The sequence below is a fragment of the Muscardinus avellanarius genome (genome assembly GCF_963383645.1).
Source record: "Muscardinus avellanarius genome assembly, chromosome: 5".
NCBI lineage: Eukaryota > Metazoa > Chordata > Mammalia > Rodentia > Gliridae > Muscardinus > Muscardinus avellanarius.
In genome coordinates this window covers 126,329,286-126,345,270 of record NC_137790.1, presented here as the reverse complement: position 1 = coordinate 126,345,270, position 15,985 = coordinate 126,329,286, and the positions used below count along the sequence as shown (strand labels likewise).

Sequence of the window (15,985 nt, the reverse complement as noted above, 5' to 3'; positions counted from 1 at the left end):
AAACATAAACCATCTATCCTATATCTGTGATCATTTCTGCAGTACCCACAGATCATATCAGACATCCGGTCTACATAAGTCATCTCAGAGTCAAGGAAAGTACTTTGAAACAACAAAATATTAATAGTGGTTTCTCAGCTCTCATGGTTTTTAATTACAGCTAAGAAAAGCTTTTATCATATTTATATCACCCAAAGGGAAAGTTCCTATACTAATTAATATTTCCCCAAGCAAAGCATCTTTTGACACTCAACTATTTTAAAAAAGTGATTTTTTTTTCTAAATTCTGAGGCACATCTTTCTAGTTACAACAAGTTTCCTCTTTTTGATTGAGTTGAAATGTTTGAGAACTGAGAACTGACATTATCAACCATGGTCTCTGAACTAAATATTCTCATGTACACATTCTGTTGCATAAATGTTCTAATATCTCAAAATGAAAACCAAATACTGGTGAAGAAACTTATCTTTAAAGCAGAAGATAGATTATTTCACATTTTTTTTAAAAGCCATGCAATTGGGAATATCAGAGAGGCTATATTTTTATTCTGTGTCATTGTTTGTTTATATATAATTTTAAAATTTATCAAAACAAACCTTAATCATAGTTACTAAATAAGTTAACTAGATTCCTTTTTCAAAAATTTAACTGAAGAGTATTATTCTTCTACCTATCCTCAAATGGGTATTCATAGTAGTCACATTCTCTCTAAAAATTTCTACAATAAGTTTTAAAGTTCCTTTAAAGATTTAGAAATTTCAAAACAAATTTTTAAAATATTAGGACAAGCATTTTAGGATCCTAAGAATTTCACAATTTTCCATTAGATATACAGAAAAAAAATCTTAGGTATATCAACATAATATAGATTATAGTGGTCACAATAAAAGGTTAAATTGAGTAACTTACACTCTGTTCCCTTGAACAATATCCACATAGTCCTCGGATCGAGCATAGTACCCATCAGGACTCAGTGCTCCCCAGAAGTTGGACCACAGCTTTCCGTGACGAGTTACAAGAGGAGCAATGATCTTTCTAAAGAGATATAAGCCAAAACATCATTACAAAAAACACCAAAAAGTTATGTGTTTGAGCTTAGCATGTGATAAACACAATAAAGTTCATTTAACATGCCTGTGGATCATCCAAAAACTAAAATCTAAGAAAATCCTTCTCAACACCTTTTCCTTAATGAGCATACTGCTAATTTTCAATTACGCTTCATAAAAACAAGAACCAAAAGGAAAAAGTCATTGAAAAAAATTTTACATAAAAGCAAGCATTCATATTTATTTCTTGTTAATTCTGTGCACAGGCACTGTTGATGCCTTTGTTGGTACATTGTGATTATACATCACAGTAAGTTTCAGAGTCCTACAAACCAACACAGTCATACAAACTACACAGGTCTTGGTGCGTTTCCCTGAATATTTTAATAAGAAGTGTAAAAACGATTTTTAAAAGTATCTTACATTCAAAAGAATGAAACTACCATAATTATATAGTTAAACTAATTCAAGTATTTTAGAGATTATACTAAATGAATCAAATAGTTTTCTTCTGACTAGGCAGACGGAAAGGCCCCTGGTGCATTAAAGGAGCCAATAAACATTTGTTGAGCTTGAAAAAAAAATTAAGATGGGCTGAGACATTTGTAAACAGGCCAGTTTTCCTAAAACTGAGTCCCAAATTACTTTAAGGTATGTTTCCATTTTTTTTTAATGACTTTTAAAATAGACTGTGGTTACAATAAGGTAGCTCTGGCAATACCAAACATTTTTCTGGTCCTTTATTTCAGAAAACAAAATATAGTTTGAAACTGCCCCACAAAACTCATTTGAATTTTGATCACGTTGAAGAAGAATGAGACTTTAAAAAATAATTAAGTCATGGGGCCACCGCCCTCATGAATAAATTAAGAGCCTGTATTTGGGGAGCAGGTTAGTTATAAAAGGGAGACTTTGTCATATTCTGAGTTTTGAGTAGGCCACATAATGCAGTCCTGGATCTTAGACTTCACAGCCTCCAGGGCTGTAAGCTAAATAAACTTTAATTGTTTATAACCTACTCGGTCTGTGGTATTTTGTTACAGCATTAGAAGGGATTAAAACACCCACAGTATTCTGTTTCACTATCTCTCAGGAAAGCAGTGCCTTGGAGATAAGTACAGTTACACATTTAAAACACACCAGATTTTCCCCTAGGGAAACCTAATTTGGAATGTCCACATTTTTCCACAAGAGAAAACAAAGTCTGAGTTTCCTCTCGAATTACTTTTCCAATGGAGTGGTGCCAGGCAATTTTGAAGAAAAGCTCACATAACTCCTCCAATAAAAAGTATACGGACCAACCAGGCTCCACACAAAACCTACTTTGCCATACCTAAGCTTGTGAAGATCAGCTGGGATCTTTCTCTTCCACATACAAACAGAGAACACTTGCCACTGGGCGTGGTGGCACGGGCCTATAAACCCAGCAACTTGGGAGGCTGAGGTAGGAGGATTGCAAGTTTAAGACCAGCAAATGGGCTGGTGATGTGGTTCAGTGGCAGAACACTTACCTAGCATGTGTAAGACCCTGGGGTTCAATCCTCAGTACCAAAAAAATAAGCAAATAAAAAACACATGTGCAAAATGAATATTTTGGTTTATTTTTCCCTGTTCTTTACATTAAGGAGAGGAAGAAGAGAGTGGATACCATTCCCTGTCCCTCTGACCTTCAGTTCCTAAATCTCACAGCGTTGAAATAAGCATGGAAATATACATAAGAAATGTATATACACTGCAGGTTTGGATACAGAGGCAAGAACCATCAGTATCACAACAACCTAAACCTCTGATAACTCCAAAGAATCTCTGGAATTTTAAACATAGCTGTTCCCCTCTTGAATCCAAGAGGCAAGAATTCGAGAGGGAACAGAGTTCTTTATGAAGAAAGTTTTATTTGTCAAAAGGTTTAAAACATTAATATTAAAAGAAATAGCCAGGTATGGTGGTATATGCTTATAATTTCAGTTCTTGGGAGGCTGAGACAGGAGGATCGCAGGTCACAGACAGCCTCATTTACTTAGTGAAGCCCTCTGCAACTTAGTGAGACCCTGCTTCAAAATAAAGAATAAAAAATAGGGCTGGAGGTATATCTTGGAGGTAGAATGCCCCTGGGTTCAATACCTAGTACTGCCAAAAAAAAAAAATTTTATATAATATATATATATATATATATATATATATATATGGGCTAGCGATGTGGTTCAGTGGCAGAACACTTATCTAGCATGTGTAGGACCCTGGGGTTCAATCCTCAGTACCATAAAAATAAGTAAGTAATAAACACACGTGCAAAATGAATATTTTGGTTTATTTTTCCCTGTTCTTTACATTAAGGAGAGGAAGAAGAGAGTGGATACCCTCTGCAACTTAGTGAGACCCTGTTTCAAAATAAAGAATAAAAATTAGGGCTGGAGGTATATCTTGGAGGTAGAATGCCCCTGGATTCAATTTTAATATTAATGTTTTAAACCTTTTGACAAATAAAACTTTTTCATATATATATATATATGTATATATATATACATATATATATATATATATGAAATAGTAGGAATTTGTTTAGCTTATGTCTATCAACTTATGAATTAGCTGGGCATGGTGGCACACACTTGTAATCCCAGCACTTGGGAGGCTGAGACAGGAGGATCGCACAGGTTCAAAACCAGCCTCAGCTACTTAGTGAGGCTCTCAGCAACTTAGACCCTGTTTCCAAATAAATTATAAAAATAGGGCTGGGAGTGTAGCCCGGAGGTAGAAAGACCCTGGGTTGGGTTCCACCACCCAGTAACACACACACAAAAAAAACATATGAATGAATTTTAAAATTATGGAATACACACACACACACACACACACACACACACACACACAATGGAATTCTACTCAACCATAAAGGACAAAATTATGTCACTAGCAGGGAAGTGGATGGAACTGGAGCATAGTAAGTTAGGTGAGATTAAGTCAGTCACAAAAAGTGAAAAGTGGAATGTTCTCCCTCGTATTCAGAAGCTAGGGAGAAACTGGAACACAGAAGAGACTCGAGACAAAGGAGGAGAAACCTTCGTGAAGGAGGGGACCTAATAGAGGGAGATGGGAGGGAGACACCTCAATGGACATGATGTACATACATAAACTCACCAAAGCCAGTCACTGTACTGAGCACAGGAAGGAGGGGAAGGAGAGGGAGTGGGGTGGGAACTGGGAAGGGCTGGACAAGTGCTGTGTGCATGTGTGCCCCTATCGCCCTGAACCTCATCAACATGGATGATTACAATGCATCAATAAAAGAAAAAAGATAATAGCTATTAAATACCTACTAGAGTGTCATAAAAATCTAAATAGTATTAAATACATATGCACAATTCAATCAAAGTGAGAAGAAACTGACAAGGTAAATTTATGAAAATATTACTGAATGCCACTAGGTTTTAAGGGTTAAAATCTTACTCTATCCTGTATCTCTAGAACATCCTACTTACTTGCTTTTCCTTGTCAAACAATCAAAAGTTAATTAAAACGTCTTGGAAAATTGTTCACAATTTATAACGTGTTAGATAGGCAAGTGTCTAGGGATAGTTACACAGTGGGGCTGCAGATACAAATTTCTACTGAGAGCCCTTGGATTTTGAAGTAAGAACTAAATTTTCAAATTGACAGGTTTTAGTGACATGTACGCTATTTGTGAGATTCCCCATACACTGAACTTAGCAAAATAACAAAAGGTCATTCAACATTTTATTTGTTGCACATTCTATTTGTCATGAAAAAATAATTGTGTTAGTACATGTAAACATACTTGACACAATACTTGATACTTAATAAGCACTCATTAAAGATGATCTACTAGTATTAATAAGACTAGTAGGAGTAGCAGTTGTAAAAAAAATGAAGATTAAGGCCAGTATAAGTGGATGTATACAGTATCTTTTTCTTATCTCAGTTCATTTAATGGAAGAAGGTAGTACCCAGTGGTAATTAGTTCAGTAATACCACAAATATGGCTATATACCTCTGAAATTTCTTTCAGATTCTTTTTTTGTATTTTCATTAGTGCATTATGGTCTCACATCATAACGTAAGTCATAGTGACAGTGACACTCATGCACATGGCACTTGGCGGGCTTTCCCCTGGCTGCCTCCTCTCTCCCTTTTCCCCATGCATGATATTGAGATTGGCATTGGTATTCTCACATAGGCATACAATGTCCATGGAAGTGCTTCCTACATTGATCTTCCCTTCCCCACCCACTTCCTCTATGCAAATTTTCTGTTTCCACTGGGAAGTCTCTCTTGTATCTATCTGAAGTCTCTATGGTATCTATCTGAAGTCTCTATGGTATCTTGATCACTTCCTAGCTTCTTAGAATCTGAAGTCAGAGAGATTCTAAGAAAACAACTCTCTGTGCAATACATTTTAGGTGACAAGTTTTACAACATTCTCCTTAAAAAAATATCTAGAGGGAATAAAGCAGTTCTCAATTTTACTTGTTATCAGATACATGAAGAATTTCACCTAGATTTAAACAGAGAAACATGTTAAATGAAACTAATAAGCCACATTGGCAAATATAATTAATATAAAATACTTCTAGCCACCTTATGGCTGTTGCCTATATGACTCCTTTAAATGAAAAGTACTTCATTAGACATGGAAGTTTATAAGATGTAGAAATATTCATATAGTTGACCTCAATTTACTAAACACAGATAAGAACAGTGTGTCCACAGAGATATGGAAAACCATCATTTTATTAAATGAACATCAAGTCTTAGTACCTGTTTTGTTCAATCAAAATTTTCAAAGTCTTTGGATTTGTCAAAACAACATCTGCATCCACACTGAAGTAGTAATCACACCTTTCATCCTGACGGCAAAAATCCCTGAGGTTAAAAAAGAAAATAAAATTAGAATTAGGTAACATCAATATCTTTTAGTTGAAAATATTAGCATAACACTTACACATACAATAAAGTTTCTCTCACATATCTCCCAATCAAAATTGAATTATAAAATGGTCGACTTATTAACAGTGATATAACACAAGGAGATCAACACCACAATTTTAGGCCAGGCAGAATACATTTTAGTCCCTAACTTTTTTAAGGCATAAAACATCCACTGTGAATGGAAGTGTACAATTTGGCATTTCTGAAAGTAGAAAATAATTTACCCCAATGTATTTATTCTTGTGGGGGAAGGAAGTACTGAGAACAGAACCCAGGAGTGTTGTACCACTGAGCTGCACCCCCAGCCCTATTTTATTTTGAAACAAGGGCTTGCTAAGTTGCACTGGCTTCACACCTATGATCCTCTTGTCTCAACCTCCTGAGTACTGAGATTATAAGCATGCCCAATTGTTCTTTTTATCCCTTTTCTCCCAAATCAAAATATTTTTTGCATACAGAAGCACACAGTCCTGCCACATGCAATCTCCTATCTCCAACTCAGTTTTAAGTGCATCCTGAGGCAGCCATGTATGACTAGGTATCAGTGCTTTTTAAACTTGGCTTGCACGGAATTCTTTCTGCTTATGTGGGGGGCTCTTACTCTGGTACCTGATTTTTTTTGCTGCTAGTCTGCAGTGTTATCAGCAGGAAGAATGAAGAGAGAGCCAGTCATGATATACTGACGGCTTGTGACCTCTGCCACACCATGGCTTCTGTATTTGGGGTTCTCTCTGTCCTACTTTTGACTTCTGCTCCCCCGCTTCTGGTCCCGCTTATCATTTTCTGCTCCTGGTAGTTCTGTATCTCAACCCTACATTTTTTTCTAAGCAATTGCCCACACTGAAAACCAGGCAGAGAAACCTGTAACAAATGTGTGGAAATTAGAAAATTTAAGTTTTGAATGTGGACCAAAGGAATTCTCCAATGAATAACTCTGGAACCATCAATTAGTAAAAGCATCACTTTGGTTGTTCATAATTCCTCTTTCCTGACAGTCCTAGACAGAAGATATTGCTATGTCCCTGAGCATCCACAGCACAAAGCCTATGGGTCAGTAGTAGAAAGAATATCTCAAGAGGAGAAGGCACCATATCCTCCCTTTATTACCAGCAGCGCTTAAACACTGCCAGGCTTGTTCAGTTCACATTCACTGAATAAATGGCTGTTTTGCTATTGCCAGAGGTTTATGAGCAGTCTATCTGAAGTATTGAAGGGGCTAAACACAGGACCTAAAGTACCTCTACTGAGGATTACAGTATTTTCTAGATCAGCAGGTAACTGTGGTAGCTAGGGAAACCTCTTTGGCCCCTCAGTATACAACACATGGTTTTATCACCCACAAACATCAGGCAGTTATCTTAAACTCAATCACTTAGTAATGTTATTAGTTATTTTTCTGGGTTTTTACCATCTAGGTCTAAGCTCAGTTCAGAGCTTGATTAAATTTCTTGATTCCTTGCCATTCAAGAAATCGGTCAAGCCGGGAGCAGTGGCACTCGCTTGTAATCCCAGCATTTTGGGAGGCGGAGTCCACAGAATCATGGTTCACGGACAGCTTCAGCTACTTAGTGAGGCCCTCTTCAACTTAGTGAGACCTTGTCTCAAAATAAAGAATTAAAAATAGGGCAGGGGGTGTAGCTTGGAGGTCGAATGATGACCCTGGGTACCATCCCCAGACCCGCAAAAAAAGAAAAAAGAAATATGTCAATAGCTCCCATGACCTTTTTCTCATGCAAACACATATATAAAGACAACACACACACACACACACACACACACACACACACACGCACAGACACACACACACACAAACATACGGAGATGCAAGCAGTTGAGACAGCCATTTAGTACATTATATGTGGGAAATTTGTTTTCTCTTAAAGTTTCTTCAGTAGACTAATTTACTGAACTTAATCCAATGGACTATGACTTACATTCCCATGTTTCTAGCTTCAGCTTGGCTGAGGTTTTCTTCTGGTCCAACTATTTTTATAGTGCTGATTTCATGCTTAGCTTTATCAAAAAATGCCTTGATATCCTTTTCATGATAAACTTCCTGTAACATATTTGAAAAATCAGAAATTAGGCAGAACAAGAGACAAGATGACTGCAGTTGGTAGAGAATGCTTGACATTCAGAGTTGTGAATTCCATAATTCATGCATCATTAAATTAGACAAACTAATAATCACATGAATTATTTTACATTTAAATATCACCTAAATATTAGAGGAAGAATCTAAAATATATACACATCAATATTCTTAAAAAAGAAGACACTTTATAAAATTTCAATATCTACTACCATACAGGTTGTTGTATAAATATTCAAATTCTCCCAAGGTGCTGCATGAGTACTTAAGTCCTGGGTAATAAAAAACCATTTTCAACTCAAGAGAAAAAATATGGCTTGGAGCCTGAAAATCTTAGGCATGGGTGTTAAAAAATTCAGAAAAAAGTATTAAGTGAAATAATATTTGAGTTATAAATAATCATATTTTATAAAATGAAACACTACAATATTCTTTGAAGCAGAGAAAATTATTTTTCATGTAAGCAATTATATATATTTAGAAAAAAGGGGAAAGTTCAACAAAATCTTGCAGAAAAATAATAGCAATATCATCAACATAAAAGTTATCTAGTTTGATTCAAATGTGGTAAAATTCAGATGAGATCATCTTTATCACTAAAGCATTTTAGAGCTTTTGATGCATAAGTCTAAGTTTTCTGAAAACGTGAAGATTTTCACAGCTTGTTAAGATCACTTATCACATAAAAGCTATGCAGAGTTCATCTTAAATAAGATTAAAAACTTCTGCCATCAAGTGATTTAAGGCCCTACAAAAGCAGGGTAAATATAAATAAGTATAATGCATAAAAATAGAGCACTTTCATGTAAGATCGTATATTCCAACATACTTCACGAATCAAATGTTCACTATATCACTCTTTTAAACACATTTAAACTAGCTTTGTAAAAATTTAAAATATCTTTTGGAAAAAGCAAATGATGAGCTGTACGTTATGAAAAAAGGAACAATAGTAAGCAAAATATATTAAGACAAAAGAAAGAAAATAGCACACAATTTCAAACAGGAAAAAGATGATTACATGCAAAAATACTAACAAAAAGGGTCTTTTAAGTTTAGATGATATGTGGAAAGGGTTTGGGACGCTCTGAGTATTTTCAAAGGACATAACAGTATCAAAATCCTTGGCCTTTGGGGGACCAAGCACAACAGTATAGTCTCTGGAAGTAGTAAAATTAACTCAAACACCCAAGAATACAATGCCCTTTAACACAGTTTTTATTACGTATTCAGTGGGACAACATGAAAATGGCTAATATTCAGCCATGTTTGAGCGCTAGCAACTGGCAGTTTCCTATAGCTCAAAAGTCTAAAATCCTGAAGTCAAAGAAGGTAGGGCAGTAATTATTGCAAAACTTTTCCACAATTTTTTGGAATTAAAACAATACATTTTTTTCAGACACAAATAACAAATAGTTCCATATTAAGATTAGAAATGGTTTTTACATGAAACAGTCCTTTCTCAAATACCTACTTTGTTATGAATAAAGAGTTTAAGTGCTTCTTTGGGGTAATCCAGTGTCAACAGTAAGTCCAGAAATCGAGGTAAGAAAGGAGTTGGTTGCTCAATGAAAACACCAATTGTTACATTTGGATGGACCTGTGTTTTACAGCAAACACAAAAACAAATGATCGTGAATGTAGTTTGACTTTAAATTCTATTAAAATCTTAATCAGTACCACGGGGGTGGGGGGGAATACTAGAACCTAAGTTCAACAGAATCTGCTAATCTCTGAACTGTCCCATGGCATTTCTCTAACACTGGAAAAAAACATTTGTGGATTCTTTGCGAAGTGATTTTACTGAACCAGGTCCTGGTATGGTAAGTTGAAAAAGGAAGCTCACTATCATATTCTTTCTAGGGGTGTAATTAGGAATACATCTTACTCTTCTAGACAAAGAATCCTTCTGATGTCCCATCAATTGAGAAATGTCTTCAGATGTGAATGCGATTTTGCAAGCCTCATCTAAGTACTGTGTGTATGCATGTCCCTGTCACCTGAATGAGATTATGAGGTGACACTACAATGCACCAATGAAAGTATAAGTAAGTAAATGAGGATGCTAATTGTATTTCCCTCTTTGTTTACATGGTTTAAAGTTACACATGTTATTTGTAGCTCAAATAATGTAATCATGGAGGACTTCAGCCCTTATTTCTAACCTCCAATATTTTCTTTTACTGATTATTATGTCATATTACATTATATATTACATTATATATTATGTCATATTACATTATATATTATATTATATTATATATTACATTATATATTACATATATATTATATATTATATATAAGAAAAGCTATTTTATCTATAATACATTTTATTTTCTGCCTTCCTTAATATACTATATCTATTTTATGTGCTTTCTTAAATCCTCTTTAGGTATGTTTTAGTGTACAGTATTTTTTTCATTGTAAGAAAACTTCTGAAATATTCATTGTATATATTAGTCCTTGTTAGAGAAACTACTTAGCAAAAGGAATGAAAGCTTCTGGTTTGAAAAATTTATCACTAGACAGGCAAATACAAATCAAAATGAACAACCATTTAACAGTGTAAATAAAACAGCTATATAAAGACTTCTTCATAATGTCTTTCAAAAGCCATGTCTTCCCAAACTAGGGAGTATTAGAAATACCAGAGAAACTCCTCATAATGGAGGAGAAACCTCAGCACAGCTAGAATGGAAGGGTAGAGGAGGAATAAGGCTGAGGTTGATTAATGGAGGAGCTACATCTGAATACGTGTCTAAGTGTGAATGTAGCATGGTCAGCCTGGACACTCATTGTTGGGGGGGGAGGGAAAGTAGGGGGTGGGAGAGGGCACCAAGCACTGTGTGAATGTATGCCATTTTCAATATAATCCACATAAAAATAAATAAGTAATTAAATAAAAATCTAAAATTTAAAAGAATAAAAATAAAAAGGTCAGCCGGGCGTGGTGGCGCACGCTTGTAATCCCCGCACTTGGGAGGCGGAGACAGGAGGATCGCGCAGGTTCGAAGCCAGCCGCGCTGGCTTAAGAGACCCTGTTTCCAAATAAAAAGTATAAAATAGGTCTGGGACTGTAGCCCGGAGGTAGAAGGGCTTCCAGGAACCCCAGTACCACCACCAAAAAAAAAAAAAAGCAGATCACGGCCCTCCCTCTCACATGGCCTTTGAATTTCCTAGCATCCTATTTATTATTCTAGGTTTATAGGGAGGAAAATAGGATTTAGCAGTTAGGTTAGAAGGAAAAGAGTTGGGCTTCTGCACACTACTTCTCCATTACTAATCTACACCCAATGATGACAATGTAATAGTTAACATTTATTAAATTCTAAAATATTGAGAGTAGGTACCTTGAAAGCATCATTTTATATATTCCTTCTATATAGTCATCATATGTGTGTGTAAAATCTCATTTAACCCTCCTACCAACCTTATAACCACTACTATGTTTACATAGAAAGAAATTTCTTATTTCCCTCATCTGAAATTGTGCTACACTGCACTTGAGATCTTAACTACCTGTATACACAAAACACAATTTTTTAAAAATATTTGGTATTAAACCCAGGAAAGTTCTACTTCTGAGCCAGCCTTTAATTAAATAGTTAATTAATTTAAACTTATTTATTTTCTTTTTTTTAATTATTTTTGGCGCATCATAGTCATACATCTTAATGGGGTACAAGATGGTGGAGACATCCATGCACAAGTCACCCAATTAGCCCTGACCCAGTTCCCACCCCATTTTTCAAGCAAGGTCTCAATAAATCGCTGGGGCTGGTTGGACCCTGCAATCTTCCTGTTTCAGCCTCCCAGGCACTGGAGTGACAGGCATATCATTATGCCTGGAACTACCAGCAAAAGTTTAACTTAGGTTCTTATTATATAATCACTACATATAAAGAATCTAGTAGCTTTTTTAAATTTTTTTTAGCACCAAGTAACGAACAGCTGTCTTTTCTAACACAATTTAACAGACAAAATAGCTTAGGAAAAAACCAAGTTATTTATTTCCATGTGCCAAGAAACCCTTTTTTTCTATGAATGATTTTTTATCTTTGCACCAGAAAGTTTATATAAATAGGAAACAAAACAGATTAAAAAAAAAAAAAACATTAATTCTCCCTCCAGAGGACAACACTATTTTCTGCAAAAGAGATCAGGATGAATTTTTAAACATCTTCAAGATGCAGCTTCATTCAGAAATGTGCTGGCATTCTTTCCAGGTAGAAAACATCCAGTTGGTTATTTGAAAGACTGGCCAAACAGTTTTATTTTCTAGTAAAACAGGGATTGATCCAGAAGCTCCAACATGTAGACAAGTCGTTCTTTCTTCTCCTCCAGTGATAAGAATAAAAACTACATCAGGAGCTCTAGCACATTACACTGAAAATATTTTGCATCTGTACCAACCAAGAGCTGCCAGAGTTATATTCCCGAGGTTTATAAGTGCCTGGTGCTTTTACTTGTCTGACATTCAATAAATTTATGGAGAATGAGAAGGAGAAATTAGCCTTAATGACAAAAATCACTCCTTATAATCCAATTGTTCATACTCTGAATATTCTTCCTAGTTATTTGGGAAATTTTGTGAAAGAATAAAATTCCTATGGGATGTTCTAAAACTACTCTGTCAGATGAGAGAACAAAGAAACATAAAATGTTTTATGGATAAATGATTTTCAATTGCGTCCTCACCTTCAAAGTACAAATAATAAGCTATGGCTAGGATTCTCCGTGTAGCATGTATAAGCAGCACCAAGCTTGGCTTACAGTATGACATGCATGTAATCATGCACAGTGCTCAAAAGCATTGGGTCTGGAACTATATCCCCTAAATTCAAATCCACACTCTGATGATTAAAAATTGTGACCTGTCCCCCTCTGCAGAGTGGAATGAGGCCCAGCTGTAATCCCAGTACTAGAAAGGCTGAAGCTGTGAGATTTGAGGGTGATTAGGTTGTTTGAGGACAGTACGTGGTCACTTATGTGTGTGTAAAAATCTCATTTAACCCTCCGTCCAACCTTTTAGCCACTACTATTTTTACATGTAAAGAAATTTCTTATTTCCCTCATCTGAAATTGCGCTATACTATACTTGGGAACTTAACTACCCATATACACAGAACACAATTTTTTTAAATACTTGGGATTAAACCCAAGGGAGTTCTACCTCAGAGCCAGCCTTTAATTAAATAGTTAATTAATTTAAACTTATTTTTTAACATATTGTGTCAAAACTAAAAAAAAAACTAAAAAAAAAAAAAATCAAAGGTGCTGGAGGTGTACCTCAGAGGTAAATGCCCCTGTACCTCTGGGCTCAATCCCCAGTATGACAAGATAAAAAAAGAAAAAAAGAAAAAACTGTGTCCCTGAAAGCAAATTACTTACATTTATGTATTTTAATTTTCTCATCTATAAAACTGAGTGAATAGTACTACTTTAGGTGTTTTATGATTATTTAAATGAGTTAGGCTATAAATTACTTAGTGTTTAATCAGATAATGATATAGTATTATTTCTCAAATAATCAAATTTGAAAATCAAACACCAATAAAAGTAATCTAAAGTAACTCAATACTTTCACAGAAAAAAAAACTGAAATAAAATAAATGTACCCAATCTTACCATGTTCTTAAAATACCAACAACCAAGCCTTTTTTACTGAGTTTACTTATTGGCTGGATTTGCTTTCAACAACAGTTCAGAAACACACAAAGCTAAACTACACTAAACATGGTGTCCATGAATATAATCTCAATACTTGAGAGGCTGAGACAGGATAATCCAAAGTTCAATGACAGCTTCACCAACATAGCCACACATTCAGCAACCTAGCAAGATCCTGTTTCAAAATAAAAGGGCTCAGGTATAGCTCAGAGGTAGAATGTCCCTGGATTAATTTCCTGGTACTGCCATAAAAAAAAAAAAAAATTCTAGCAAGTTTTAGAATTATAAATTCATTATCTATTATACAATCAAAACTTTAAAATAATTTTTCCTGTCTCCTATAAACCACTGCATTCCATCACAAAGTACTTTTTATGTCTATAATTTACTAATAGTCAATTCCACTTACATCTACTGCAGACAAGTCGATGGTATCAAGTTCGCAAAGAGTGCAGCCCTTATCCTGTGTCCATGAATTTGGTATGTAGTTTCCAAAATAATTCAGGAGAATCTAATAAAGAAAGAAAAATGGTTTGAGCAGAAAAATAAGGTCTCCCCCCACCCCCATGGATGTGCTTGCACTCTATAATCTAATTTCAAATATATTTTCTATGCTAGATACAATCCTTTAGTGATTCTAATATTTATCATCTAGAAGTATGCACTGAATAAAGTTTCTTTCAGTGTATGAGTCACTAAATAGAGAAAACTATGTCTCTGAATGTCAAACTATGTTCTAAGTCATGAAGGTTGTTTTGTATAAGAAATAATACTGGAAAACAACAACAACAGAAAAGTTGCTGGTATAGTTGCACATCCCTGTAATCTCAGTACTTGGGAAGTTGAAACAGGAAAATTGCAGGTTCAAAGCTAGCTTCAGCAACTGAGCACCATTCTCAGAAACTTAGGCTGTTTCCAAATATAAAATAAAATAGGGCTGGGAGTGTAGCTTGGAGGTAGAATGGCCCTGAGTTCAATCCCCAGCACCATATACACACAAAAGAAAAAAAAAAACACAAAGAAAACAACAGTGAAACACAGTTTTAAGTGAGCAAATTATAATCATTATCAAAAACACAATAATAAGATAAATATGTTTAAAGTGCCCCCCCTAGAAACCTACAGTAAAGGGGGGCAGTGGCAACTGGACCACTTCCAACATAAGAAAAAAAAATCTTGAGTAAAGTTTTTCACCAAAAGGCAAAAGTTCTTACTGGAAACTAGGCTACTATAAACTAGGCATGTGGCCAGCGTTTCAGTCAAATGCTTGTGGATTAAAATTGATCCTAAAACAAATCCTGTCAACAGTAAGTCATAATTTAAAGCTGCTTTTCCATCTTCTTTTTCTAGTTTTCACAGGGTCTTCTTTGAGCCTTGTCCTTCTCTTCAAGCATTTACTGGCATCAATATTATCTGTCAAATCTATAATTCTGCATCTGGTACTTTGTGGGGAAAAGTGAGGGAAATAGGTGAGGAAAGAGAAAAACAGACTAAGATTTTCTCTGAGCATTCAAAAACCTGGAATATCCCTAAAGTTTGAACATTCCAAGGAAAACTCTGATAATAAATAAAAAATAAATAAAAGGTAAAATTACTATTTCTTCTGCAATTTTAACACATAGTAGTAGTAGAAATATTTGTATTGTTGTTGTTTTTTTCCCACTCAGTATAATTTCTCCTCAAGACAATGAAACTATAATATAACCTTGGCTATAATCTTATTCTATTATTTTAAAAAATCTAAAATCTTCATTATGCTTATATAATCATTAAATTTTCATTCAAAAGGTAATGTAAAATTGAATGAAAAAGTTTATGTATTAAGTATGGAAGCTAAAAATATACAGAAATGTCAACTCAAATTTTCTAAAGCTCTAAAAAGAGATTCTAGATAAAGTAATTTGTCCCAGGCCATTTTACCAAATCCTTCTGTTTATTCTTATTTATTCCTCCCAAATATTTGAGATTCCATCCAACTACTTCAATTGTACTAAATCTCTTTTCAAAATATTGTTGAAATTAGTACACTGTCAATTAAAAAGGAAAAAGGAAAAATTTTATACAATAAAGAAATCAGAGATACGGCCACTATTCATCTCGACAGCAAAACCCAAGAGATGTCAACAAGAAACTAATTCGTGTTTTTTTCCTGGATGACACAATAATTTGAAAAACAGAAGGCAAGGCAGGAAAGATGACATTCACTGGTGACATTTCAAGACTCGC

General features: G+C 34.9%; 1 protein-coding gene across 2 annotated transcripts in view; it reads right to left on the bottom strand.

Annotated features, from left to right (window-relative positions):
* Window positions 1–15,985, bottom strand: part of PLOD2 (procollagen-lysine,2-oxoglutarate 5-dioxygenase 2) — a gene marked incomplete at both ends in the record, with an annotated part of 104,389 nt that overhangs the window by 11,377 nt on the left and 77,027 nt on the right. For both annotated transcript variants that reach the window (XM_080695924.1, XM_080695925.1), the window contains 5 exons: window positions 911–1,036; window positions 5,827–5,931; window positions 7,932–8,053; window positions 9,564–9,689; window positions 14,169–14,270. In XM_080695924.1, the coding sequence (XP_080552050.1) occupies window positions 911–1,036; window positions 5,827–5,931; window positions 7,932–8,053; window positions 9,564–9,689; window positions 14,169–14,270 (581 nt within the window). The remainder of the gene's footprint in view (window positions 1–910; window positions 1,037–5,826; window positions 5,932–7,931; window positions 8,054–9,563; window positions 9,690–14,168; window positions 14,271–15,985) is intronic.